Below are 26,624 nucleotides of genomic sequence, written 5' to 3'. Positions count from 1 at the left end.
GGTCCTCTTGGGCGTTGAGATGAATACTCAGTGGCCCAGGAATGTCTGGGAAGGGCCCTCTGCGAGGTCGGCAGGAAGTGGGGCTGCTTCCACCTCACAGCCCGCAGGGTGTGGGGCAGAGCACGCAGAGGGACCCTGCCGCTGTCGGAGGTCTGGAGCCGCTGTCGGAGGTCTGGAGCCGCTGTCGGAGGTCTGGAGTCGCTGTCGGAGGTCTGGAGCCGCTGTCGGAGGTCTGGAGTCGGTCGTTCTAGAGTAAGTGCTGCCTGCGGTCAGCCTAACAAATCCTAAGCAACACCTGAGAATAAAACTTTCCAAGTCACTGAACTGTATCCCCGAACAAAATTCAACAACACTCAGAGATAAAAAACTGCACAGCTCCTAAGAAGACAAAATGCACAGTGCCTGGCACCCAAAGCAGGATTACTAGACATCCGAAGACACAGAACACCAGGGCCACAACGAGAAAAGGCAGCCGGTGGAGACAAACCCAGCACTGACCCAGACGTTAGAATTAGCACATAAACACATTTAAACAGCTGTTGTAACTGTGGTCCAGATACTAAAAAAAAATAAAAAATAAATAAAAAAATGGAGCAGAGGCATGGGAGATATAAAACAGGCCCAAACTGAATTCTAGCGATAAAAACGACAATGTCTGAGATGAGACAACAACAAAGCCTCTGGATGGGATAACTGTCAGATTAGACACTACAGCGGTATTAGTGAGATTGAAGACATCTCAATGGAAGCGACCCAAAATAAAAACAGAGAGAAAACGGAACCTCTCCAAATGAAAGCAGATCACTGAGCTGTGGGCAGCCTCAAGAAGCCAAGTCTGTCTGCACGGGTCCAAAGGCGAGAAGAAAGAAGAGAAACCGAAAAAAACATCTGAAGAAATAATGGCCTTCAAATTTCCAAATTTAATGAAAAATATAAACCCCGTTCCCAAAAGCTCAAGAAAAGCCAGGCATAGCAAGAAAAATCACTCCAAGGCACATCAGGATAGGATTTCATAAAGCCAGTGATAAAGAGAAAAATCTTAAAAGTAGCGGCAAAAAGACGTGTTATAGATGGAGGGACAAAGGTCAGGTTCGGGCCGGGTTCTTGTTGGAAACAGTGCATCTGAGGACACAGTGGGACAGTGAGGGCAAGTACTGAAGGGAAAGCCCAGCCAACCTTCCATACCCAGTCAAATAGCTTCAGAACAGAAGGCAAAATACCTCTGCAGACACACACAAGCTGAAAGGATCTGTCACCAGCAGGCTCAGGCTAAGAGAAGTGTTAACAGCATCCCCCGGGCAGGAGGCCAGGGCACCAGATGGAGAGGTGTGTCCACGCGAGGGAGCACTAGACAGGGTAACTGCCGAGGTGAATACAGTAGATGTTGTCTTCTTGCTTACATTTATTGAAAAGGTAACTGAAGAAACAAGAGTAAAAAATAATGGCCATGTGTTCTGAGGTTTGATCCCATGCGTAGATGCACATGCTGAAAACTGCATGAGTTATAGTTGTTTGGCTCAACTGTGTGACAAAATGTCATAAAGTTTGGGAAGGGGATGGAGAGATATTGTTTAAGGTTCTTATACTATATGTGAGGTTGTATGATATCATTTGAAGGTAGACTTCAAAGACTACATCCGTAACTCACCATTTGAAGGTGGTGAGTTATGGATGTAGACTCTAAACCCTAAAGCAAGTACTACAGCATCAAAAGAGGTATAGCTAATACGACAATAAAGGAGATAAAATGGAATTCCAAAAAAGAGGAAAAGGAAAATAAAGAACAAATGGGACCAGTAGAAAATAGCAAATGGCAGTTTTTAACTCAGCTATTTCAATAATTGTATTAAATGTAGATGGTCTAAACACCCCGATTAAAAGGCAGAGGTTGTCATTGTGGATTAAAAAATCCAACTATATTCTGCCTATAAGAAACAAGCTCTAAATATAAAGACACAAAAAGGTGAAAATTAAAAGGACGGGAACAAATATGCCAGGATAACACTAAAGATAAGGAAGCTGAAGTGACTACATTAACATCAGAAAAAGTAGATTTCAGAACAAAGACTGTTGCTGGGGATGAAAGAAGCATTTCATAATGACAAAGGGGTCAATTCATCACGAGGACACACAAATCCTAGATGTTTATGCAGCTACTAACAGAGCGTCCATCAAAATATACGTGAAGGAAAAAGTGAGGACGACAGGACAAATAAATCTATGACTATAGCGGCAGATTTCCACACCCCTATCTCAGTAATCAGCGAAACAAGGAAAAATCAGTAACCATCATCAACCACCATCTGTCCATCCATCCATCATCACACCAGGTTTTTCACAAATTTATCTGTTCAGTCCAATCTCTTCCCCGGGAGTTGATTTACTCTTTCAGTTAATTCTCTCATTAACTCGAGTCACTTATTCATAAATTTGTCAGTCTATCCACTCATCACTACACCTGTTGCATCCTTACTACTATCTGAAGTCATCCCTCATTTACTCACTTATCTACTGTTAACTCAAACATCCACCCACCCATTTACTACACACACTTATGCTGTTTACTTGATGGAAAGTCCTGAGAAAGTGGGGACCATGTTTGGTTTCGTCCACAATTGTATTGTCCAGTGTCACCCATCCTGGTTCTCACACGAAAGGCACTCAGAAATTGTGTTGAATAACTGAGCTCACCCGTCAGTTCATCTGTCCATTTGCTCAGCCATCTGCTTATCTAATTATTCATCCATTAAATCCCTTCACCTATAAATTTTTTCATGTATGAATTCACTGTTTCATCCATTTATTCCATTATCCAATGTTCATTCTTTTATCATTTAATCCACTTATTTATTCATCTCATCATTCGTTCGTCTACTCATTACCTTATCCATAAATTTACTCATGACATTATTCTTTTACTTCATCTGTTGACTCATTTAGCTTTCCATTTATTCCAGTTCTTCTACCTACAAACTAACCTTTGGCAAATCCTTAACCTTATTTGAATCTCAGTGTCCATATATTCATATATGGGGCTTTTGGAAGATTAATGATAATGAATGAAGTTTCTTAGCACAATTCCTGGCATAGTCAGTGCTTGGTGATAGTCATTCTGTAAGTATTCACAATTTCTTTAAGTTACTAATTCCTTGACTCACCCACCTGCCTGTTGTCGCTTCCGTACACTTCTCTAACTCAGTCATTCACCCCTTGTCTCATTTATTTGCCATCCATTCACTTATCCTCTCCTCCATTTTACATATTTTGACTTTCTTTTGTAACATACAAAGCACTCACCTGACACTACCAAACCAAAGTTGTGTGGTTCGATTGCCCACAAAAGAAATCCTGATGGAGAAGCACGTGAGTCCAGAAGCAAACTGCTGCCAGAGCCCCCCCTCCCTGCAGAACCCTGCCGTGGGCCTCTTTGTAGGGCTCTGGAGGAGCAGAGAGGTTTGGGCCCCGAAGGGCTGCATTCTGCAGTGAGGTCTGCAGAGGGCCCGCGCGGGGCTGCGGGGGGAGGAGGGGAACGTGGGGCGGGGACCTGGAGGCCTGCCTGGTCTGGACAGGGAGACCCAGAGGACCCTTGGGCGTCTGATTTGGGGGGAGTTGCATCTTGACGGTCAAGGCTCCCCGCCATCTCGGGTGAGCGGTGAGAGCCCCATTTCTGCAAGCCGCCCTGTCTCGAAAACGGGAGAGTGCAGCACCTCCTTCCTTGAACCTGACCAGCGTCCTGTCACTAGGTGGCCTCGCTGGACGCCGTGGCCAGCGTGCTGCAGTCGTAGGACCTGAGCCTCACGGAGGCCATGCTCCGGAACATGGAGGCGGAGCAGCAGCGCCGGGCCCAGGAGTCCGAGCGACACAAGGAGGCGGAGGCCAAACGGTGCGCGGGTGGGAGGAGGCGGGGCCCCGGCAAGGAGGTCCCGTGACCGGCCCTTCCCTCCCACCCCAGCATGAACCTCAAAGTGCAACAGCTGGCTAAGGAACAGCGGCAGTGTCGCAAAGCGGTGAGCACCTGGGAGAAGCCGGGGGCGGGGGTAGGGAGCTGGGCACGGAGGAGCCCTGGTGGTGGGCGTGAAGGGCAGCCCTCGGGCCCCCACCGGCCCTCCCGCCCAGCTGCAGCAGGCGTACTGCGAGCTCAACCGGAGGATCGCTGAGCACAAGTGTGAGCGGAGGCACGTGGGCAAGGCGGAGCTCACGCTGCAGGTGGGGTTCCTCCCTCAGACCTGGGGTTCCGGGCATGTCTTCTCCTCCCAAACATGGACCTCCTGGGGGCCCGCCACCCCCTAGTTGGGTGTCCGGACCTCCGGGTGCGGAGGGGGTAAAGCCTTGCTCTGAGAGGAGTGTGGGACCCCTCCTCCAGGCCATCCAGGACGCGGAGGCCCAAGTGGACAGGCTACGGCAGGAGGCTCAGAAGGCCGAGGAGACGCTGGCCACCGCCAGGCTGGAGCTGCGGGAGCAGACCCAGGAGGGTGGGCGGGGCTCGAGGGGCCAGGCCCAGGGAAGGGCTCGGTCAGGCGTTGGGCCCTGTGGTCGGCCCCACCCTTATGTCCCCACAGGGGAGGAGGAGGCGCCCGGGATGAAGTGCCAGGTCACTGAGCTGCACGACGTGCTCATGAAGGACGTGGGAGACCGCATCCGCGCTGACGGCCGGTGGGTCAGTGGTCTGGGTAGGGAGAGGGGCGAGCAGAGGGTTCGAGCAACAGCAGTGACCTGGTGGCCGCCCCCAGGTGGCCTCTTATCATTGACCCTTCGGGCCAGGCGGCCACCTTTCTACGCTACCAGGACACCAACTACTTGGACACGGTGAACCCGGAACACATGCGGCCTGAGAGGATTCGATTGGCACTGCTGGGGGCGCTCAGGTGAGGGGACTGGGCACACATGCCCGCGCCCCTCGTCGCCGGCCCCGCCCCTCACCACCTGCCCTGCCTGGCAGGTACGGGAAGCCGCTGGTGTTCGACCTGCGCGAGGTGGACCTGTTTCCCGTGGTGCAGCAGCAGCTGGAGGCGGTACAGCTGGGCCTGGCGCAGGAGCTGCTGAGTTGCCGGCTGCTGGAGCAGGACAGGTACCTGTCGCTGCTGCGGCCCTCCGATGGGCCTGAGTACAGCCCCACCCAGTTCCAGGAGGCACGCCTGGGGCAATTCCGCCTCTTCTTTGTCACCAAGGTACGGTGGCCAACGGCTGAGCAGCTGCAGGTCCTGCTCCCGGTGCAAGTACAGCTGTCCAGCGGCCTTTAGCGCCAGGCCCCAATAAAGGAAACGCGCCCCAGGGCGCCGAGTCTGCGCCTATGCTGGTCCGTGCTCTGTGCGCATGCCTGTGCGGGGAGGGGGCTGCTGCGTGTGCACATACGCATGCTCACATCCCTGGCCAGATGGGAACCCGGCCAGGGGACAGTGGTTTTTGGGCACTTGGAGGAGCCCCCATCCCGGGGGTAGGCATGCCAACCAGTCCCTCCGGATGTGGAGCAGCCCAGTGTGGGGGAGACCTAGGAGCTTGGTGGCCACACACACAAGCCCTGCCTCAGAGAGCAGTTGGAGTGGGCACTGGTTGGTGGACACAGTCGGGCGGAAGGTAAAATGTAGTCAATTTTATTCTCCTTAAACCACAAAATAGAGTCTTTGGTTGTACAAACATCACTAGTTACAGTCTTGCCAAGAGGTCCTGGCTGGGAGGGGGCAGTTAGTCAGCAGCCAGAACTCCTGAGGGGTTTCTTTAAAATGCTAACACCCAGGTTAAAAGACTCGGGGCAAGGGCGGTGTTGGAGCTGGCAGAGCCCCCACCCCAAGTCCAGGGGAGGTACCCAACCCTCTAGGAGGGCACTGGGCCTAGGCCGCGGCGCCCTGGCCGCATCGGGCGGCGGCTGCTGCACAGTGTCACCTCCTCCGGGCCCATGGCGTCTGGCGAGGGCCTGCCCAGAAGCACCATGGCCACCTCTCCGTCCTCCTCCTGAAGGCCTGGCAGGCAGAGGCAGGGGAGGAAGTGAGGTAATGGGGGCCAACCACGCACCCTGGGCGCACCCTGGAGTCTGGCCTAGCAACTCACCGGGGCTGGGGGATGGTTCCAAGGACCTCAGCTCCTCAACAAGGTCCGGGGACTGTGACGGGGAGAAGGGCTGGGTCAGGGCCCCACCCAGACATGCCCGTGACCACCCATGAGCCTGGGTGGAGAGGCCCCACCCTAAGGAACAGGTCTAGCCCCAGAAAGAGACAGGGCAGGTGCTGGAGGAGGGGACAGGGCTGGGAGACAGGTGCAGGTGGAAAGGTGGCAGCGGCTGTGTGGGCTGCCTGTCCGAGGGCCGGGAGGGCCCGGTACCTGCATGTCATAGACAGGTCTGGAAGAAGGCAGGGCTGCAAACACCCTGTAGTCGAACTTCCTCCCAGACAAGGCCTTGAGAGGACAGCGTGAGGAGAGAGAAGCAGAGAGTGGAGAAGAAGAGTGGGGTGCGGTGCAGTCTGGATCCCCGCCCCCACGCCGCAGGGAGGGGTGTGGGGAAGGGCGGCAGCTGGTCCTCACCAGGCGTCCCGGGGAGGTGCTGCTCTGGGGGCCGAGGTCTGGGGAGGCAAGAAGTGAACGTCGGGAGAAGGTCCACGCTGCAGGCCAAGCCCCCTGCCTCCCTTGGGACATACGGACCTTCCAAGGGGGTGGGTGATGGGGTGGGCGCAGGAGAGGGGGCCTCAGCCAGCCGCTCCAAGGGCCCACGCTTGCTCCGGCCCTCCTGGGACTTGCTGAGGACCATCTGTGCGCGGAGAGCGTCCTGCTCCAGAGACTTCATCCTGCGAAGGAGCGGGAGGCGGGGTTGGGTGGGACGCCAGGGTGCGGATGGGCGGGGCGCCGGTGGGTAGGGCGCTAGGGCCACACCTGGCTGCCCTCCACAGCGCGCGCTTCTCAGCCTCCAGGGCCCGGCGCTCGGCAGGGGACAGAGCCCGCTCCGGCACAGGAAGCTCGGGGCTCTGCACACGCAGCCGTTCCTGATGGCGCCGCTCAGCTTTGGCCGTCCGCACCGGCGCGCTGCTTCCCAGGATTGGAGGGGACGCAGGGCCGAGCCTGGGCCAGGGTACAGGACAGGAGGGTCAGGTGGCAAGGGTGCCGGCGGGAGGGGTGCGCCTGGTCGGTGCCAGCCCATCACCCGCCTCGCCCTGCGCCTCACCCTGCGGCAGGGCCCGGGCCGGCCCAGGGCGGCTCCTCCTCGGGCTCCTCATTTTCAGGGGCCTCCCCGTCCAGGGACAGCCCCGTGTCCACCACCTCCCGCAGCATCTGCGCCCTCTTCTGCTGCAGCTTTCGGGCTGGATGGGAGGGGATGCAGCAGGTTAGGCGGCAGCCAGGCTGGTCCCGCCGCCCTCCCACGGCTCAGGACATCCGCTCACCTTCCTCTTCCTGCATCTTCCGCAGGTCGTCAGCACCCACCAGCGACACGCGCTTGGGGGGTCCCTCGGCCTGGGGCACCCGCACCTCCAATTCAAAGTACTTTTGCCGCTCGCGGAAGGACAGCTGCTCCGGGGAGGCAGTGGGCCCAGGTGTGGGAGGCTGCGGACAGCAGGATCTGAGACCTGGGCGGGGTGATCTCCCTCCTGGGCACCAGGCCCTCTCCTGGGGGCATACACAAACGCCCTGCAGGCCAGGCACATGCAGCAGGGGAGGCGGCCACCATACCTGGGCAGTCGCGTCCAGGGGCGGGTGCGGGTCGGGCACAGCAGCGAAGGTCCTGTAGGCCCGCTTCACATCGGAGGGCAGCTCATCGGGGGAGGGCGGGGAGGGGGGCTGGGGGGTGAGGCTCTCGTGAGCTATGCTGGGACAGCTGTCCTGGCTGCAGCCACCACCCACCCTACAGCTGTTCCCGCCAACTGCCTCCGACCCCCACCCACCATGGTTCAGGGCACTCACAGAGCAGGCACCACCTCTGCCCCTGGGGGCCGGGGAGCCCCTTGGCCAGGCCTGAGCCAGTGGCTGGATCACCCCGGGTTTTGTCTGCAAAGGGCAGGGGCAGGGGCCAGAGGGACGGATTAGGGGTTCAGGTAAGGGGTGGAGGGATGGTGGGGAAAGACAGGGAGAGAGATGGAGCAAAGGTGGGCGGCGGGGTGGGTGGGCATGGGGCCAACACTCACCCATCTGCTCAGATGGGGCAGAGGCCAGGAGCTGGGCTCCAAGTGGGCAGTGCTGGTGCCTACCCGCCCCCCTGCAGTGCCTGGCCCTCCCCATACAGAACCAGAGAGCCTTGGCAGGCAGGGGTGGGGAGTGTGTGTGTGTGTGTGTGTGGGGGGGCCAAGGCAGGCTCACAGACAAGAGGACAGGCAGGGGTGAGGCAGAGAGGGACTGGGAGAGGAGGCCCTGCCCACCCAGCCCTGTCTGCCCGGGGGAGCCACAGGGACCTCCCCATCCCCACTGTCAGCTCTGGCCAGGAAGGTGCCCATGGGCTGTGCCTTCAGAGTGACGGATGGCACCTGGGAGGTGCTGTCCCCTGGCACCAGTTCTCCAGAGGAGAAGGCACTGCACACAGGCACCCCTCTGCACTGTCCTCCGCCCCCACCTGGTGGGCACTCACCTGCTGGTAACCAGGGGAGCAAGGGGCTTCGGCCATGTTCCCTCCAGCTGCCCCGGACGGGACCTGGAGGAGCCAGGAGGAACCGGGCGGTGGGTGGGGTGGAGCAGGGCTGGGGCCCGAGGAGGAGCTGGGGTGGGGTGCTCGCCTCGGCAGCACAGAAGCTGGTCCTCAGCTCCCTGACCTGACCACAGCCCAAGGGATGTCCCCAGATAGGCCTAGACTACTGCTTGGTCAGCACCAAGGGGTTCTCCCCGGGTTACTCCCCGAAGGCCACAGCCTGGGGTCTACCAGGCTCTCGCCCTCCCCCCACAATGCCAGGGGCTCAAGAGGGAGGCCTGGAGTGCCCTGCGCCTCTGCCTCGCCCCCCAGTGTCTGTCTGTGGCAGTGGGCGGTCCGGAGCTTCACAGAAAGAACGGGAACACAGACCAAGATGAGACCAGACGGAGTAAGCACTGGGGGGTGGGGGGCTCTTGGGGCCCCAGGCTGAGGCCCAGTGCACTTCCCTCCAGCTACGGCCCGTGAGTCTCAAAGATGTGAAGCCAGGGACGCTTCGACTCCTGCAGCGGCGCCTCGTCTGGTCAGAGGACACTGGGCCCCCACCCCTCCAGGGGCTTCCTGGCTAAGGAAACGAGGGTCTGCCCCGAAGCTCCTGAGCTGGCCGCCTACCGGAGACCCTCACCCAGAGCAGCCTCCCCGCGGCTCAGGAAGTGCCAGCACCTCCTGGTGCCCACCCACCACCCACCACGCACGTCCCTGTGGGGTCTCCCAGTGGCGGCTGGCCGGGCACAGCCTCTGGGAGGCTATTTATACCTCCTGGGGGAGGAATGAAGACTGAACACCCGTCCCTCCCTGTCCCCACCCCCCAGCCCAGCTGTCGGCACTGGGCCTCTTCCCCCAACCCTAGCCTCCATGGCTCCTCACAGCTGCTCCAGCCTGTTCTCCCCATGGCGGCTTGTGCCCCATCCCACCAGGACCCCAATGGCTCTGGTGGCCTTCAGCTGCCTCTGCCCACCCCAAGCCCTCTGGGACCCCTCACCCAGAGTGAGGGCAAGGGAGGTCACAGGAGCCACCTCCCCACCTCTGGTCCTCAGCTATAAGGAGGGGACATCAGCACCTGCCTCATGGTCTGGTCAAGCATTCACGCTAGGTGGGGAGGTGGAGCTGCAGCTTGGGTACCCCAGGACCCTGCGGTGCCCACCCAGAGGCTATGTCCTGTGGGGCCTCAGGTGAAGGGAGGGACAGGACTGACAAATAGTTGGGCAGGCAGAGGCTGGCCCACCAGTGTGACTCAGGGACACTGACCCTCTGCACGCTGCCAGTGCTGGGCATGGTGGCCAGTGTGCGGCAGTCCAGCTGCAGGCTGTCTGGGCTCCGGGCCTGGGGAGCAGAGTGGACACAGTGCTATGAGGGGCTGTGTCTGACGAGTGTGAGGCAGGCAGCTCTAAGAAATGTGGAGTGGGCTCTGGGACACGGCCGCCCGCTACCCCTTGGGCTGCGTTCACCCTGGCAGTGCCCGGCAGGGAGGGGCCGCCAGAGCTCAGCACCAGGGACCAACGCACACAGGAGCCCAGCTCACAGGGCAGTGACGGTCCGACACTCACCGTGGCCTCCGGTCCCCACTGCGGGGTCTGTCCAGGCAGCTCTTTCTCCTGTGAGCAGAGCAGACACCGTCAGGGACCCACGGCCTCAGGCTCCCTGGCCCTGGGGCTGCCGGCCACAGGCGGGTCTGACCTTGCCGAGGCCTTCGGGGCTCAGCTCCCGGTCAATGGAGGAGATGCTCTCCAGGCTGTTCCGGCGGCCCAGGCCTGCCGCAAAGGGGTTGGCGATGACGCCCGGGGACACCTGAGGGGGACAGCGAGCTAAGGGTGGGGGTCCCATTCTCAAGGTCCCACTCCATGGGCAAGCTGACCCCAGCCAGGATCCACCAGCGACCACATGGCTGAGGCGCTGTGCCACGGTTCTGTCTGTGACACAGGGTGGCCGCAGGTCATGTCTGCACATCACAGGCAGCACAGGACGTTCAGACCCTGGCAGTCCGAACAAAGGAGAGCTAAACCAAGATGGGGGCGGGGGGTGGGTGGCTGGGCAGCAGCCTGGTGACACAGGGTACCTCTGGGATCTGACACAGAGGACGACTCGAGAGAAACGCCGACAGGCTCAAGACCAGAACTGGAGTCGCCCATCCAAGCCAGAAGTGGCACCCGGAGGGTGAGAGCACGTGGCTTGGCCAGAGATGGGCTTTGGTCGGGCTGAGGGTACACACGGGTGGACGGGAACACAGGGGCAGCTCACTTCCAACCGACAAGGGACAAAAGGGGCTGCTCAGCCTCAACCAATGGAAGGGACCATTGAGAGGAGGGGTGGTGCGGTGACACGGTGGCATGGAAGACCCCCTGCACATGAACGAGGGACGCCGCCAGTGTGGGCTGAAACACACCCCAGCTACAGCTATGGTTAAAAACCCAACTGGAGTGATAACCACAGGGCCGGGCAGACACCAGCCCCACAGAGAGCAAGAAGAGGCGGTCCAGCAGAGAAAGCAGCTGGGATTCGAGGCTGTGAGCTTCCAGAGCAGGCAGAGGGACGCTGTCACAACAGAAGCTGCCATTTGAGGTCAATACGATGATTAGAAACTGTTGGCGCTGAACAAGTGGGCAGATGACCATGGAAAGAGAGCAAAGACCACCAGAAATATGAGAGTGTGGGACTTAAACATGACTCTGATTTCGACGAAACTGGGGATTCAAGGACAAAGCTCAGGAGCTCGCCTCTCAACTTCCAGAATAACTGAGTCAGAGCCAGGGTGTCCGAGAGGCAGGGCCCAGCCTGGGGGGACGTGGCTCACAGAGGGCCTGAGTGGGAAGGAAGATGCGTGGGGTCTCATGTCAGAGGCCACTTGAGTACAGAAGGGCCGACCTGGGGGGAATGTGCATGCATGCCTGTCCAGTCACAGGGACAGTCGGATATAAGTGTGCACACTCACGCGTGACCCCAGCCACTGGAGTGCCTTGCACGACACCTCCATGGCCCTGAGCACACCCAGGGCCCAGATCTTAGCTTCTAAACATCACTGTCCACTTAGAGGAACCAGTGCTCCTTGGAGAAATGTGACTCCGGGGCTGGTGGGCAAGTAGCAGATGAGCTCAGGATACCTGGCTGTGCCAGGAAGTAAGGTGCTCAAAGGCAAGGGGTCATGTGGAGGGGCCAGAGCCACCTAGAAGCCACATCTGGGACAACCTGAGCATTCAAACCAACAGACAGTGATAGATCATCACCTACGAAATGAAATGGAAGCCAGCGAGTCTTCACTAAGGGTACACGATGGCACATAACCTCGGAGAAGGGGAGGCTCCTCCTCACAGAAAGCCCGCTGACCAGTGTGCAAGGGATGCCAGGAGACAGCATCACACGGCAGCCACCACAGTGCTGATGTCACCCGCCAATGGGGACTGAGCTGGTGGGTGAAAACCTGATGAAGAACGGGGCACTCAGACACTCTCAAAGACTCTGCAAAAGGCTTGTTAATTTCAAAGGGGCAAGAGCTGCTCTGCAATGGGGAGACCTGGTGACACCGTCGTGGAGACCACCAGTCATGGGACAAACCGCCATCCATGCGTCCTGGCAGGAGGCCCTGAGAAGACTGTCACTTCCATGATAATCCTGCCAAAAATGCATCCACTGAAACTTCAGACAAACCCACAGCGAGGGATGTTCTACACAGTGACGGCCTGTGCTCATCAGGACCTCAAGGTCTGAGTCAGGGGAGATGGAGGGCCGCGAGCAGATGCCTGGTGTGTCCTGGGCTGCCCTCTGCTGCAGCCATGAGGCGCACAGGGCCTGCAACAGGCTCCCCGCCTGTTCTCACCCTTTTCTCCAAGTTTAAAAATACTGTACATATTGGCTTCCGTTTTTCAAGGAGAAATCATGGCAGCATAAACCGAGACTAACACAGGTGCTTAAGGGGGCAGGCGATGGAGGTTTGTCCTCTGCGTGCCGTGGCGTGGCCGTGGGGCCCTGTGAAGGGGCACCCTCATGAGACTGATTTTGTAGTCATCGCTAAAAACTGAAATAACCCCAACTATATGTCAAGTTGGCAGTATAACAATATGAGGAATTATTTCAAGTGACTTAAAAACACAGGGTCTGAGTGCACATCCTAGCTGGGTAAAGAAATCCTAAGGACACAGAGAAAACTTAAACTGCTCTCAATGTCTCGATATCAGTAATAACATCGGTACTGAATTTTGAAAGTAAGTAATTATGGTAATGGTATTTAAAATCCACTTTCAGTGTGAGACAAAGAGAGAACTATAAAATCAAAAGAGTAAAAAACCTTTAACGTTAAACATGAATTGAAGAGAACAGTATAAACTCATGGTTTTTTTCTTTCTAAAAACACCCACTCCCTAGGCTCCATGCGCAGAGGCCCAGGAGCCATGAGCACTGAGCCCGCCAGCACCAGACATGTCCTCGCACCAGGCTCCTCCCAGAAGTGGCCGAATCCAGGGCTGAGGCAGAAAATGCAGACAGCTGGTCACATCAGAGAGCAAGGACACCATGGGACGACAGACGTCATGATACAAGGACACAGGAGCCCCACCAGGGGACGATGGGAGCACAGACACAATGGGACACACCAACCCACGTGTCCCCAACATGGAAACAAAGCCAGGGCACCAGCTCGTTGTTCAGAAAGTTGAAACGTGAAAGCATCCCCTGATTACGCCTTTCCTATCAACTCTTATTTCAGGATAAAAAAGTAGCCGATGGAGAAAGTCCCTTCCTTACAGACAGATCTGTAGAAAAACTTAGAGCAACAGGTGTAGAAGGACCAACTAATGTATCCCTCCTTACAGCAGAACCCGAGGAAATGCTGAAAAAGGAGGCGGGTCTTGATCAAAACCCAGAACTGGCTCTTTGACAAGGCTGTTGAAACATGCGACACTTCGGCAAGTGTGACGGGGAGGAAAAGGCAGGAACACTGGATCAGGAGGGGACATGTGCACAGGGGACAAGGGGCAGGAGTGTCCTCCCCCTTGTCCCAAACATGCTGAGGGCCGGAGCATCAGCCTCCTGGACAGCTGCCTGCTGTCTCCTGTCCCACCCCCAGGAACCCTGACGCGACTGTTTTCCGCTGTGCAGACAAGGAGCCAGGCCCCTGGCAGGGACCCCACAGCAAGTGTGAAGTGGGCCGCGGCCACGGCAGGACAAGCACAGGCAAGCTCTGACAGCAGTGCCACCACCTGCCACTCAGAGCTGGAGGATGTGACCAGTGCACAGGTGACACCAAGACAGGTTTGCAGAGTCAAAATAAAGTTAGGGGGGGCCACTGGCAAACCCTGATTCCTACTGGGGCCGGACAGGTTAACACAGATGAGTTGAGTTTATGAAAAATGGACAGGGCCAAGAGCGGTGAGCACCTGACCTGCCCCACCACCCCGGAGGCCTCCGCCCGGAGGTGCCTGAGGCGGCCACAGGGAGGGGCAAGCCTGTCAACCGTGCTCCTCCAAAGCGCAGGCAGGCAGGCTGGCTGGCTGGCTGGAGAAAGCCTGTGGGCTGGACCTCGGCCCACCTGGCACAGGTAAGAACCTTCGAGGCCAGGACTTGAGAAAGTGATACCCACTTGACAACAATTCTCACAGGTTGTGAATAGACGCAGCCCCCTCAATTTAAAACTTATAAAGGAAACGATAGCAAATATTGAACTACAAGATGAAATGGCCCCTTAAAGTTGCATGAGGCAAGGCCACTGGCGCCACCATGAGGGGCCACACAGGGGACAGGAGGGGCCTGACAGGGACAGAGACCCACAGCACTGCTCAGGCAGCAGGGCTCCACTAGGAGACGAAACAGAACCACTGACCAGAATTAACAAGGGAACGAGAGCAGCCTGTGAAAGGACGGGCTGGGCCCTCACAGCCTCACGAAGGCTCTGAACTCAGAGCTGCCCAAGTGCCAGCCAGGGATTCCTTTAGTTAGGAGACTTCATAGGTTCATTTGGAAGAAAAAAAACACGCGAAAATAGACCGAAGTTTTTCAGAAGAAGGAAAAAAAAGGGGCAAGCGGACCGATGAGGTATCATCACACACCATAAAGGGACAGCTTGGCGGGACCACGTCCAGCGCAGCCTGGAACCCATGAGGAGCAGTGGGGAGATGACAGGCAGCTCAGGCTGCTGGGACGCATACCCTTTCGCTTGAAAAGCAATTCCAGTAGATTACAGAGCTGTTTATAAACACTAAGCAGCACAACTACTAGAAGAAAGTATAGGACAGTGTATTAGAAGTCATAAAGAAAAAGATAAGAAGATTTAATCCATAAAAAATTTAGATTTCTGTAACCCCAAAGACACCATTCTTAAAAAAGCAAAAGTGACAATAACATTTGCGCTGCATGTAAGAAAAGATGGACACTCAGGATATAGAAGAGTAACGGCACATTGTGTGATAAAAGCGAACACAGCCCAGGCAGAAGGACATGGCGACGATGGCACGGCCTGCCAGACCCCAGAGGCAGGACAGAAGTCTGCGCCCTGGACAGGAGCGGCGGGCAGGGCTCTTCCCACAGAAACAGCCCTGAAGGCGCAGAGGGAGGGGCCCCGAGCTTGCTGGCGGGCACACAGCAGCGCCAGGGAGGACAGGCAGGCACAGTGAGTGAGTGGGCCACCCGAAGAGCAAGGCAGTGAGGCCAGGTGTAGCCCCTTGGAACTCGGGGACATACCACCCTCTTCAGGATGTCTGAACCCATCACCACGAAGCCACATGTATTCTCTCTTTGAATAGAACGTTTAAAAATAGTCAATGTACTAAGAAACTTTTAAATAAGTAAGCAAAAGCCAAACCCCTTCCAGGGATTGCGTGGCCCAGGACTTATGTCCTATGAGCAATTCCTCCCCAGAAACCACCAGGGTTCCTATGAGGATGCAGGGGAGTGGGGCAGCATGGCCTCCAGCCCAGCGTCCAGCCCTGGAGTAAAGGACATAAGTGCCAACCCTGCCCCCGTTCAGCAGGCACACATAGAACGAGCAGCCACCATAGCTGGCTACGCAGGCATAGGGTGGCAGGAGTCACATCCCAAAGGTCCACTGCAGACAGACCCATCCAAGGTGACAACCTGCCCCACAGGTCCTGCCAGCAAGGACACCCTCAGGGCGGAGCTGGTGTCCACTGAAGCCTGTGGACGAGCCCCATCGCATATGCGGAGGAGCGCCAGGGACAGCAGTAAAGAAGGAGAGAATGAGACAGGGTGACCCCCCTGAGCAGAGAGGACGCCAAGGTCAGAGGCCTGGCTTGCCCAGGATATGAGCCAGGCCAGGTGGCAGGCCTCAGGAGCCCAGTCATGGCCCTGGCGGCTGGCACTTCGTCCAGGGGACTGGGAGGGAGGACAGCTGGGTCCCCCCACATGCCCCACTCGGCTGCCGCTCGGTAAAAGGTCTGGGCAGCTGAGCAGGACTGTGCCCGGGTAAGCAGGGGGGGTGGGGGCCCCCACTCCCTCCCCACCCCGTCCTGACCTAATGGTCATGCTCTGTAGGTGCTGCCCACCTGGAGGCAGGCGGCTGGTTCAATCTCTTCTAGGACCACGCGCGCCCCATTCCTGTGCCTCACCCGACCGGGGCCAGGGCTTCCGTGTTATGAGCAGGTGGTCTAGCCCGTGGTCTGGCACGGCCTGTGTCCCACAGCTCCCCCCTCAGTGGAGTCCCAACGGCTGGGCTTCTCAGGTTCGGGGCCAAAGGACCAGCTAGCTGTCCAGGCCCACATGGAGTCAGCTCGTTATGATCCCCGCAATCTGTGCTGGGGCACTGACCTCGGAGGGCGGGCTGGTGCTGGTGTCGAAGCCGTCGCAGACGAGCACGGTGAGGGTGTTGCCCGCGCTGCGCAGCAGCTGCACAGCCTCGCCATGCGTGAGCCCCAGCAGGCTCTGCTGGTTCACCTCCAGCAGCCGCAAGCCCACTCGCAGGCGGCCATCGCGCCCAGCCGCTCCCGTGGGGCTCACCTGCAGGAACACCAGGCCTTGTGGTGAGGACCGGCTCGCCCTGTGCCCGTTCTCCACCCCACTGGCCCAATGGACAGGCCCGGCCAGCCACAGCCCTCACCTTGGAGATGAAGATGCCCTCGTCAGTGGGGTCACAGGGGTTGCCCGCATGGCCCTTGGCGCCCCCACGGATGCTGATGCCCAGCTTCTCGCCGGGGGCCTTCTGGATACAGAGCTCCCGCATGCCTGGGGGCGGTGGGTCCCTGCGCACCAGCAGGACCAGTTCTAGGCAGGGCCGGAGCAGGGCACTGACCGCTTCTTGGTGCGTGGCGTCCCGCAGATCCTGCCCATTCACGGCCAGGATGCGGTCCCCGACCCGAAGGCCACTGCGCGCAGCCAGGCCCCGAGGGAGCACCTGTTGGGGAGGGCAGGGTCCAGTGGGCGAGGCCTCAGTGCCCCATACCTGGGCAGGCCTGCTTGCAGAGGTTCCCACAGGGCCCCCTCTACCTTGGAGATGAACACGCCAGGCTCCTGGACTCCAAACGGGTGGCTGGAGTGGTCAGAGCCCCCGACGATGCTGAGCCCCAGCGGGCCTCCGGCTCTTGGTAGGCAGATCTCCTGCCAAGACACAAAAGGGCTTGAGAGACTAGCCGGAACAAGCCTGTCAGGGCAGCAAAGGGGCACTTCTCCAGTCTAGAGGGCGTGCGGGCCCAGGACATCTGCAGCCATGTCATCAAGGATGGGGGCGTCCCTACTGGCCACCACAGGGAGGCTGTGTTGGGTGCACAGGGGAAGGAAACTATATTAAGGAGCAGAGCCCTGGAGTCCTGGGGCCTTAGCACCTGCTTGGCCACTGGAAGAGCAGCACCCCACACCTAGAGCTGTGTGGACATGGGGGGGCAGGCAGGAAGGGCTGGGGTCTTACCTCCACTGGATATGGTCCCTCTAGGGCAGCAGCCAGCAAGCTGGAGGCAAGCCTCAGTGCCCCGGGATCCCCAGGGGTGGCAGTGACCACGGAGGTGGCAGCAGCAGCAGGGGGTGGGGGAGAGTGTGGTGGGGGGCTTGGGGGAGGGGGCGGCCCAGCCTCCCGCTCCAGCAGCAGGGCGATGGTGGGGGAGGTGGCGGTCAGCAGGGAGACGGCATGGTCGTGCCTGGCCTCAGTCATGTCCACCCCATTGATCTGCAAGAGTGAGGCCGGTAAGGGGCTCTGCAGGGCTCTGCAGTGGAGGAGCTCGCAGGCCCATGTCCCCAACTCACTGAGAGGACACGGTCGCCAACTTGTAGAGTGCCGGCCCGGTGGGCAGCGCCCCCTTCAGCGATGCGGGAGATGAAGATGCCCTGTGGGGAGAGGGGCGGGGAGGTGAGCCGAGCAGCAGCGCAGCCAGGGGTTACCGGAGTGGTTACCGCCCGGCCCCTGCCCGCTCACCCCGTCGCCAGCTCGGTAAGGCGTGGAGCCTTTCCCTCCGGCGATGCTGAAGCCCAGCCCCTTCTCGCTGCGCACCAGGCAGGCCACGTGGCGCTGCCGGAGGGGCCCGGGGGTCTCGGGCAGGGGCAGGCGCAGGCCAACAAGCCGCCGCTCCCGGGGGCTGTAGTCATCCTCCGGCCGCAGAGGCGTGACGGTGACCGCATTCTCAGGCTCCACCATGCGTTCACGCCAGAGCCGCATGTGCACCGTGGCACCTGCCCCCCGCAGCGCCTCCACAGCCTGGTGGTGCTCAGCGTCATGCAAAGCCACGCCGTTCACCTGCAGACCGCAGCAAGTGTCAGAACAGGCCATGGCCACAAAGCCTCCACACACAGCCCACCACGGACGGGGAGAGCAGGGCACAGGCCCCAGGGCTCCGGGTGGGCTGCCGCCCGTGGGTCTCCCCCGTCTGCAACCCCAGGGCTGAGACACAAGTTGGCTGAAGGAAGCAGGAGGTGCCCCTCCCACTGGTCCACACCTGTGTCCCCTATCCTGGAGACCCCTGCTCCCTGCCCATCAACCGAGCAGTCCCATAGCCCAGGACACCTGGGGTTACTAGGTCTCCGCCCGCAACAGCATCAGTCCTACCTAGATAAACACCCACAAGCTCCTGACATATCTGCCAGGGTTGGGTGGATGGGTGCCTAGGCAGGTTCTCCGGGCAGGAGTTAAACCCCCAACACAGACCCACCAGAGGTCCGACTGCCTCCTAGCCAGCTCTCAGGAGCACCATCCCCCAGCGGCTGCTGCTCCAGGTACAGCCAGCACCCGCCCAGATGGGGGTCTCTGCCTCGGGGGCAGGCAGAGGGCCTCCTGAACCTCGGGCTCACGGGCTCCACACCTCACTCGGGGTCCAGTGCTCGGGGCCCCCCAGCCAAGTGCAGACAGTGAGGATAGTGGCCGGGGTTGCTGACTCACCTCGAGGAGCTTGTCGCCCACTCGGACCCCAGCCCGGGCTGCGGGGCCTTCCTCAGACACCCGAGAGATGAATATGCCCTAGAGGGTGAGGGGGAGCTGAGCCCGGGGGCATCGGCACAGCCCGGGGGCCTCTGTGCAGGCCCAGCAGCCCTAGACCCAGGGAGTGGGGAGGAGCAGTGGGCCTGGGGCAGTCAGAGGCGGGACTCGGGCCACTGCGGGCCCACATGCCAGGGAGCTGGAGTGCACAGGGCAACCTCCAGAAACAGCTTTCAACTCAAACCCGTCAGAGGCAGCTAGTCTGCGTGCAAGGCTGCCCTCTGGGACATCCTCAAATGCCAAGCTCCCACCCAAGTTCAAGTCTAGTCCCGGTCAGCAGTCTGTGCGTGAGAAGGGTGGGACCCAGGACCCAGCGTCTGAGAGAGTGTGAATATCCTGGGGGCAGGGAGCCGGTTTCGAGGGAAATACCCAGCAGAAAGCTGTGAGGTATGAAGGTGCCACATAAAGTCTCATGGAAAATGGCAGAGGTGCTGGGAGACGGTGCCGGCGGGGTCAGCTCACCTCATCATCTCCCTTGTAGGGGGTGGAGCCCTTGCCCCCTGCGATGCTGATGCCCAGGCCCCCCGTCTGCCGCACAATGGTAAGCATCAGCTGGAAACAGAACAGACATGTGGGGTGAGTGAGGGCCCGGTCCTCTCCAGCGACACTTCTGCCAGGGCCAGCTTGGGCGTGACAGAAGAGCTGGAGGAGGATGGGCATCGCTGGCCCAGGGCTCGAGGGAGTGCAGCCCAGAAGAGGTGCCTGCCTGTGGGTGACAAGGCCCTGCAGATGGGGTGGGGATGCGGGAAGTGCCCCAGCACCCCTGCCAAGACTGGCCGCCCTGCTAGAGGCCAGCGCTGTCCCCATCCCTCTGTACCAGAGGATCGGCAGGACCCTCAGGGACATGGTGGCCCCAGGCCCCCAACTCTAAGGCAGCGGGCAGGAGCTCTGGCGGGAGGGGTCTGCACAGGAGCGAAGGGGTAGGTGAGAGGAGACCCCGCAGCCCGGGAAGCGCGGCTGGCAGCAGCCGGGGGCGCAGAGCAGAGCAGCGAGTGAGTACAGACCTCTTCCTCCTCAATGCGAGCGGGCTCTATCAGCAGGTTATTGGCCTGGTCAAACGACACCCCCTGTTAGGACAGGACCAGCGAGGGGCATGCAGGTGAGCCGCCACCTCGCCCGGCCCGCCACCTCGCCCAGCCCACTGCCAGCAGAAAGGAGAGGAAAGACCACACCAAGCTCCCGCAGCCTGAGCACCGGTCCCTCACCCCTCCGGTCTAGGCATGTGACTGCTGCTGCCACCAACCCACCAAACAGGGCCAGCTCGCCGCTCGGAGTGGGCCCACCATCCAGACCCCCGCAGCTATCACAGCATTACACCCATGTTTAAGGAAGAACCACTCAAGTGTCAGACATAAAGGTGCTATGGGGGACAGGGTGTCCCTGGGGAGCTGGTAGGACTCCCGAGTGGGCCCAGGAGGGCCACCTGAGGGCCAGGGAAAGCCCACTCCGAGAAGGGCCTGAAAAGGCAGAAGAGACTAGGCAACCAGAGGCTGGTGGCCAGTCCCGAGATGGGGCTGCAAGGCCAGCAGGGACCCGTGTCCAGCCCTGGGCGGGGGTGAGGGGGCGGAGTTAGCAGCCCTTTGGGACGGGTTCCTCCATTGCCAGCCAGTGTTAAGACACAGGCCAGACCTGCCATGAGTGAGTCCTGAGAATGACACAACACAGACCTGGGGGCTTAGCGAGGAACAGCGTCAACGCTGCCCAAAGGCTGGTGCAGCCCAGACCAGGTGAGTGATGGGGTTAGACCCACCTTCACAGAGGGTGCAGAGGCCACAGCCTCCCCCTTCTCCTCCTCAGCTGCGGCCTCCTCCTCATCTTCCTCATCCTCCTCCTCCTCTGCCCGAGGGGCCCAGGGCGTGTGCGGGCCGTTGTGCCAGCCCCCAGGCCCTGCCGGGCTCTGGCCATCTGGCTGTGTCCCCTGCAGCAGGGCCACCACGGCCTCAGGCTGGGGCAGCTTGGAGACCTTGAAGTGCTTCTTGTAGTGGGGCGTGTCCTTGCGGATGAGCCGCTGCCTCCCCAAGGGCAGGGGCCATGGGGCCTCCAGGGGCCCCTCCTCACTGTCACCATCTTCCGCTGGAGGCAGCAGCAACGTGTCCTCTGCGAAACGCACTGTAGGCTGCAAGGGGCTGAGCGTGAGGGCAGAGGCCCTGCCCACCCCCAGAGGCGCCTGCGGAGCAGAAGGCTGCAGATGGGGGTTCCCAGAGGCTCCCTGCTGCTCGAAGGACAGGGGGAGGGACTGCCCGGTGGGGGGGGGGCACAAAACAGCTCAGCTCCGAGAAGGCCAGGGGCCAGGACTCTTTCCACCCCACGCATAGTACTTAGAGCAGCCCAATGCTGGGAGCAGGGCCAGGAAAAGGGCCCCAGGGAACACAGGGGACAGTCCACAGGGTGGCGTGTGGTGATGAACATGGGAGGGCTGCCACAGCATGCAGCCTGGCTATGGGACAGAGACCTCACCATCCACCCTGCTCCATCCCTGCTTGGGCCCCGGCTGAGCTCTAGATGGGAGTGGCCCACCTGCACCCGGACTGGTCCCAACTGCACACCAGCCTGGGAGAAGGGCGGGGCAGGGCCGAGTAGCCTTCACTTCCAGGTAAGTGGCCCTCAAGGCCGGCCTTACCTCCTCATAGGTCTCCTCTGTGGCCTCCTCCTGGGCGGCTGGTGCGGCATCCTGCTGGCTCAATGCCTCTGCCTCGGCCGCCAGGCCCTCAGGCTCAGCCTGGGAGGCTGTACTGGTGGACAGGTGCGAGTCCTCACTCAGGCCAGACTCGGTGCTCAACCTCTTGTCCTGCGGAGGGGTCAGATGGCAGGTCAGACTGCCCACCCACCCCTGGGCTTCCTGCTGCCCACCCCGCCAACCAGGCCCTGCAGAAAGAGGTGGGGTCTGTGTTTAGGCCTCACACACAGAGCCACTTTTCTTCGGCCTAGCTCCTCACAGGTTTTTCCAAAAATGTCAGAATGACAGAGATGGTAGTAGTTCCCAGGAGGACTCCAGCCTGAGAAAGGCCAGGTACCCTGACATGAGCACAGCTCCCTGAATGGGCCATGCACTGTAGACCCAGGCCGTCATGTCCCCCAGGTACCAGATACCCGGCTGTACCCCAGGGGCCCTGAAGCTTTCCCTGTTGCTAGGAACTTCTGAACAAGCCGAGTTGGGCCTGCCTGGGTTTAGCCCCAGCCCCCTTCACAGAAGCTGGTAAAGCCCGTGCTAGCTCGGTGGGCACATGAGGAAGACACTGGTTCACAGGCCCAGATGCCTGTCCCTAACCCTGTGCCACCAAGGGCACGACTGCCTCTCGGTATTCCCATGCTCCTGCCCCAGCACCTGTTGCCCAATGCAGCTCTGCTCTATGGGAGGGCACAGTAAGCTTGGCCCTGTGCCCATGCCCAGGGCTCCCGAGAGGGGAAAGGCTGCAGGCTGGGGTCCCTCCTGCACCCACATGCACCACTGGTACCTCCTCCAAGGGCGAGGGAGGCCGGGGGTTGGGCCTGCAGGAGGCTTCGTTCCGACGCTCTTCCACACCCCTCTTCATCACCTTGAGCTCGCTGGGGTGAGGTGTGGCCCGACGCTGCAGGCCCTGCAGTGGGCACAGGGGTGAGGGGTGGGCAGGCAGGGGTCAGGCAGGGGTGGTGAGGAGGCGACCCGCTCAGGGACCCCACCCCCCCATACCGGCTTCTCTGCAGCAGCCTCCTCAGCGTCCTCGTCGCCTGCAGGGGCCCCCAGGAACTTGATGACGCTGACTCGGCTGAGCGGGGCATCACTCCAGCTCTCGGAAGGGCTGCTTTGCTGCCCGGGCTCCTCTGCAGGAAACCGTTTCAGGGGGCCTTGGCCCGGCCCAAGGCCATGCCCACCCTGGGCCACGCCCCCAGCTGGCAACAACCTACCGAGGCTGGGCGGGGGCTGCTGGGGCAGCAGGTAGCAGGTGAGCACCTTCTCGCCAGTCTGGGCATCATCCTCCGTCTGGAACCGGAGCATGGGCTGCGCCTGGTTCTCTGCCAGCCACAGGGCCTTGAGGTTGAGATGCGTGAGCGCGAACGGCAGACTCTGCAGCCTGGGGGCCGGCGGGCATGGTCAGCTCAGTGGGGCCGGTGGCACCTCAGCTCAGGGGGACTGGGCTGGGCAGTAGCACTTACCGGTTCCCGGCCACATCCAGAACATGCAGCTCCGCTGTGTGGGCGAGCTCAGGTGGCAGCATGGCCAGGCGGTTGTCCCTCAGGGAGAGGACGCTGAGCGCCACACAGCCCCCAATCTCAGGTGGCAGCACCTCCAGGCGGTTCCGGTCCACGTTGAGGTTGGTCAGCTTGGTCAGCTTCCCCAGAGAGTGGGGCAGGGCCTGGCCAGAGGGAGGGAGGGTCAGAGGTCGGCAGAAGCTGGCTGGAGGCATGAAGAAGGGAGACGACAGCCCCTCAGGGCAGTCTCTGCCTTGCTCTGGCTTCTCCTCCCCCTTTCAACTGTCTCTTGTCCAAGCAAACGTCCAGCTCCCACCACACGATGGCACCCCAGCCTTGCTCTGACTCCTCAAAGCTCCCCCACCCTCTGCCTCCCAGGCTGACTCTGAAACCAATCCCCACCAGCACTGGAGCCCCCAGGCTGGGCCTACCGTCAGCAGGTTCTCAGTGAGGATCAGCTCAGACAGGTTCTCACAGTCCCCAATGGCCTCAGTCACCTCGCACAGGCGGTTCTGGTCCACCTTCAGGATGGACAGCTGCTTCAGCTGGCCTGGTGTTGGGGTGACGTGGCGACAGGGCTGAGTGGGGTGGAGAGCCGGCTGCCCCTCGCCCTGCCCACCCCCAGACCTGCACCCGTCCTGCTGGCAACTGGCCTGGCCAGGCCCACTGCTCCTTCATGTTTTGCTCCTCTGCTCTCAAGATAAACTGCCAGCCCTACCCACACACCCCACCCTGACTGCAGGCTGACCCCTCCTCAGAAACGCCTCCCAGCGCCTGGGCCGGTACAGACCGATGCCATCAGGAAGCCTCTGCAGCAGGTTCTGAGACAGCAGCAGGTCGGTGAGCAGCGCCAGCCCTCCCAGCTCCGCGGGCAATGCTTCCAGCCGGTTCTCCGACACATCCAGGCATACCAGCCGTCGCAGGTTCCCAAGCTCCTGAGGGTGGGCACAGAGGGTCAGGACCCTGCAGGGCAGGAGGCGGGACCAGCCACACCCTCACTCACCGGAGGCAGTGCCGACAGCTGGTTCCGGTCCAGCCACAGCTCACGCAGGTTGGGCAGAGCCCCCAGAGTGTCAGGCTGCAAGAACAGAAGGGACAGAGTGACAGCCCAGACTCACCTGCCCTGCCTGGCCCCGCCCTGCCCACAATGGCCCCACCCTCTCCGCACCAGCACTTCCAGGTCGTTGCCTCCCAGATCCAGCTGTTCCAGCTTGACCAGAAAAGACAGGGACCTGCACAGGAAACAGAGCAAGTTTCATTTCGGCCACATGGCCCAAAGCCCCAGGGCTGCAGCCCGAGCTGGCCACTGGAGGGGCGCCTGAGCCCACTCACGCAGGCAGCGACTTGAGCAGGTTCTCCCGGAGCTCCAGGGTCACCAGGTTGGCGAGGCTGCAAGAGAGACCAGGATGGGGTATGAGGGAGGCAGGGGCAGCAAGGCGAGGGACCGGAGCAGGGCTGAGCCAGGCCGCCCCCAGGAGGGCACTCACTTGCCCACATCCCCGGGCAACGTTTGCAAGGACACGTCATTCAGGGCCAGGTGGGCCAGGCTGCGCAGCTGCGTGAAGCCTTCAGGGAGCCTACACCAGAGGAAGCGGGGCCTCAGACTCCAGGCCAGGGCTTCGGGACCTGCCACACCCCACACCCGCCCCCACTGTGGTCACCACCCACCTGGACAAGGGGTTCCCGCTGAAGTCTGCAATCTCCAGGGCCTTGCAAAACTTGATGCTCTCAGGAATCTCAGGAATGTCTGTGACAAGTGGGGTCACTATGGAGCAATGCCCGTAGCCTCTAGGAGCTCAAAGCCCTTCCTGCCACCCCCAGGTTCCACCCGAGACCCGCCCCGGGCTCCACACCGTTCCGGGACACGTCCAGCTCCACCAGCTGCATGAAGTTGGCCACCTCAGGAGGCAACCGCTGGATCTCGTTGTCACTCAGGCCCAGTTTGCGCAGATTCAGCAGCCGAAAGAAGGGCTGTGGGCAGGGGTAGGGTCATGGAGGCAAGCCTGAAGCGGAGGGCTCTCCAGAATAGACACAAGTCCACAGATCATGGGTCCCCTGAGCCTGTCTGCTCCAGGCCACAGAGGAACCCGGGGTCCTGCCACACCACCCCTCTCTGCAGCAAAAAAGGCAAGGACGGGAAAATGTGCACACACACCTTGCTACATTTGATTCCCTGACTATTGGCACCAGGTCCCTTCGTGTCCCCTCAGATGAGTTCCGTTCTGGCATCTTGCCACAGGGCTGGCCTCACGTGTTCAAATCTCAGCTGAGAAGTTACCTTCTCGTGACTTGGCGAGTCTGTACCCTGCCCTGTATGTCCCCTCAGGACTCCACCCACCACCTGAATCGCCTCTACCCCCCACCTAGCAGGTGAGTCCTCCAGGGTGGTTTCTGCTACTGCACCCCAACAACCAGCCAGACCCAGGTCTGTAGCAAGAACTCGACAATCACCAAAAAAGTAACGAAAACAGTAAAGTGCCATAGATGCACATGGTGTTGTGAGAAGGGCCGCAGGCCATGTGTGGGACCTGAAGAAGACCACAACACCAAGGCCCTGGCTTCCAAGTCCAGAGCAGAGCCACACCCTTTAAGGTGGCACGCAGGCCCCCCCTTAGCACCTTGCTCCAAAAAGGAAGTCCTTTTGTGACTTGCTTCCTTTAGCCTCCTCTCCCGTGGCCTTAGGAGAAGGAAAGCAGGCTGACCCAAAGGAACAGCACCAGGCGGACAGAATGCAAACCAGTCAGGGACAAGCACCTTGGGGAGGTTGGGGGGAGGGACTCCCCTACCCACCTACCCACCCCAGCCCCAGGAGGAAAAGGAAAGCAATTCAAAGAGAAGGCTGGGCTCCCACCTCCAGGGCAACCCAGTAAGTTCGTATCAACTACTGACCAGGTTCACCTTCTTTCCACCCTGACCTCCCCCACAGCGGTCAGTTGGTCAGTTTGCGGCTCCTCCTCTAGGCTGTTACCATCCCCGCCCCCAAGCAGGCACCTGATGACCATGGCCACCTGGTGCCGGTGGTGGATGAGGAGGGTGGGGCTGGCCTGGGTGGGGCTCTGGCCACTAAGAACCAGCAGGGCCGGCTGGAGGTGCCCCGCCCGGGCCAGGACTGCCGAAGACTCGGACGAACCGGCAGGCCGACCGGCCGACAGGGGCGAGTGCTGGGCCGGGCGGCCGCTCACCTTGGGCAGCTCGCGCAGCTGGTTGGCATCGAGCAGCAGCTCCTCCAGGCTGCGGCTGTAGCGGTAGATCTCCTCGGGCACGGCCTGCAGTGAGCAGTGTCGCTTGTCCACCGACTCCACGTGCCGGTTGCAGCGCCACAGCGGGATGCACTTGAGCATGGTGCGGGCGGGCAGGCGCGCGGCGCGGACTCAGGCTCGGGCTGCGGGCGGGGGGCGGGGCTCGGCCCGCATGAGCGCCGGGGCGGCGGCGGCGGCGGGGAAGGAGGGGCAACGGGCGCGG

General features: G+C 60.4%; 2 protein-coding genes across 16 annotated transcripts in view; one reads left to right on the top strand and one right to left on the bottom strand.

Annotated features, from left to right (window-relative positions):
• IQANK1 (IQ motif and ankyrin repeat containing 1) overlaps positions 1 to 5,289 on the top strand; it is an 8,799-nt gene extending 3,510 nt beyond the window's left edge. Inside the window, exons 1-7 of one of the 6 annotated variants that reach the window (XM_019657857.1) lie at positions 7 to 252; positions 3,744 to 3,883; positions 3,953 to 4,007; positions 4,117 to 4,206; positions 4,364 to 4,653; positions 4,731 to 4,865; positions 4,940 to 5,289. In XM_019657857.1, coding sequence (XP_019513402.1) covers positions 3,807 to 3,883; positions 3,953 to 4,007; positions 4,117 to 4,206; positions 4,364 to 4,653; positions 4,731 to 4,865; positions 4,940 to 5,240 — 948 coding nt within the window. In that variant the 5' untranslated portion in view covers positions 7 to 252; positions 3,744 to 3,806 and the 3' untranslated portion in view covers positions 5,241 to 5,289. Of the gene's footprint in view, positions 1 to 6; positions 253 to 286; positions 3,884 to 3,952; positions 4,008 to 4,116; positions 4,207 to 4,363; positions 4,658 to 4,730; positions 4,866 to 4,939 lie in introns of those variants that run through there. The other 5 variants (XM_019657861.1, XM_019657862.1, XM_019657856.1 and 2 more) reach the window with 5 other exon arrangements.
• Positions 5,290 to 5,570: 281 nt separating this feature from the next.
• SCRIB (scribble planar cell polarity protein) lies at positions 5,571 to 26,584 on the bottom strand. 10 transcript variants are annotated; one of them, XM_019657853.1, is made up of 38 exons: positions 26,345 to 26,584; positions 25,016 to 25,133; positions 24,831 to 24,909; positions 24,650 to 24,739; positions 24,495 to 24,551; positions 24,331 to 24,394; positions 24,166 to 24,240; positions 23,953 to 24,097; positions 23,594 to 23,712; positions 23,127 to 23,326; positions 22,878 to 23,044; positions 22,663 to 22,793; positions 22,448 to 22,570; positions 21,613 to 21,780; positions 20,743 to 21,108; positions 19,997 to 20,059; positions 19,455 to 19,544; positions 18,897 to 18,974; positions 17,940 to 18,257; positions 17,771 to 17,851; positions 17,439 to 17,693; positions 17,021 to 17,131; positions 16,635 to 16,928; positions 16,346 to 16,534; positions 10,274 to 10,384; positions 10,144 to 10,191; positions 9,845 to 9,919; positions 8,543 to 8,605; positions 7,885 to 7,968; positions 7,654 to 7,761; positions 7,368 to 7,527; positions 7,151 to 7,286; positions 6,862 to 7,047; positions 6,634 to 6,776; positions 6,517 to 6,554; positions 6,316 to 6,390; positions 6,046 to 6,097; positions 5,571 to 5,957 (listed from the first exon to the last, which is right to left on the bottom strand). In XM_019657853.1, exons 1-38 carry the CDS (start codon positions 26,501 to 26,503, stop codon positions 5,812 to 5,814), a joined length of 4,965 nt encoding a protein of 1,654 aa, XP_019513398.1. In that variant the 5' UTR covers positions 26,504 to 26,584; the 3' UTR covers positions 5,571 to 5,811. The 10 variants fall into 10 exon arrangements, with proteins under 10 accessions (XP_019513398.1, XP_019513391.1, XP_019513396.1 ...); XM_019657846.1 differs by having other exon boundaries at positions 6,316 to 6,554; positions 24,831 to 24,927; XM_019657851.1 differs by lacking the exon at positions 7,885 to 7,968 and having other exon boundaries at positions 24,831 to 24,927.
• Positions 26,585 to 26,624: the final 40 nt, after the last annotated feature.

The sequence above is a fragment of the Hipposideros armiger genome, unplaced genomic scaffold (genome assembly GCF_001890085.2).
Source record: "Hipposideros armiger isolate ML-2016 unplaced genomic scaffold, ASM189008v1 scaffold_280, whole genome shotgun sequence".
Classification (NCBI taxonomy): Eukaryota; Metazoa; Chordata; class Mammalia; order Chiroptera; family Hipposideridae; genus Hipposideros; species Hipposideros armiger.
This window is presented reverse-complemented; position numbering and strand designations above follow the sequence as displayed.

Excerpts from the sequence above, each read along its gene's own strand:
- SCRIB (XM_019657846.1), bottom strand. The coding sequence starts at position 26,503 with ATGCTCAAGTGCATCCCGCTGTGGCGCTGCAACCGGCACGTGGAGTCG. Across the intron at positions 24,928-25,015 it reads GCTGGACGTGTCCCGGAACG|TGACCCCACTTGTCACAGAC; the intron begins GTGTGGAGCCCG and ends ATTGCTCCATAG. Across the intron at positions 9,920-10,143 it reads AGTGGGGACCGGAGGCCACG|GCCCGGAGCCCAGACAGCCT; the intron begins GTGAGTGTCGGA and ends TCTGCTCCCCAG.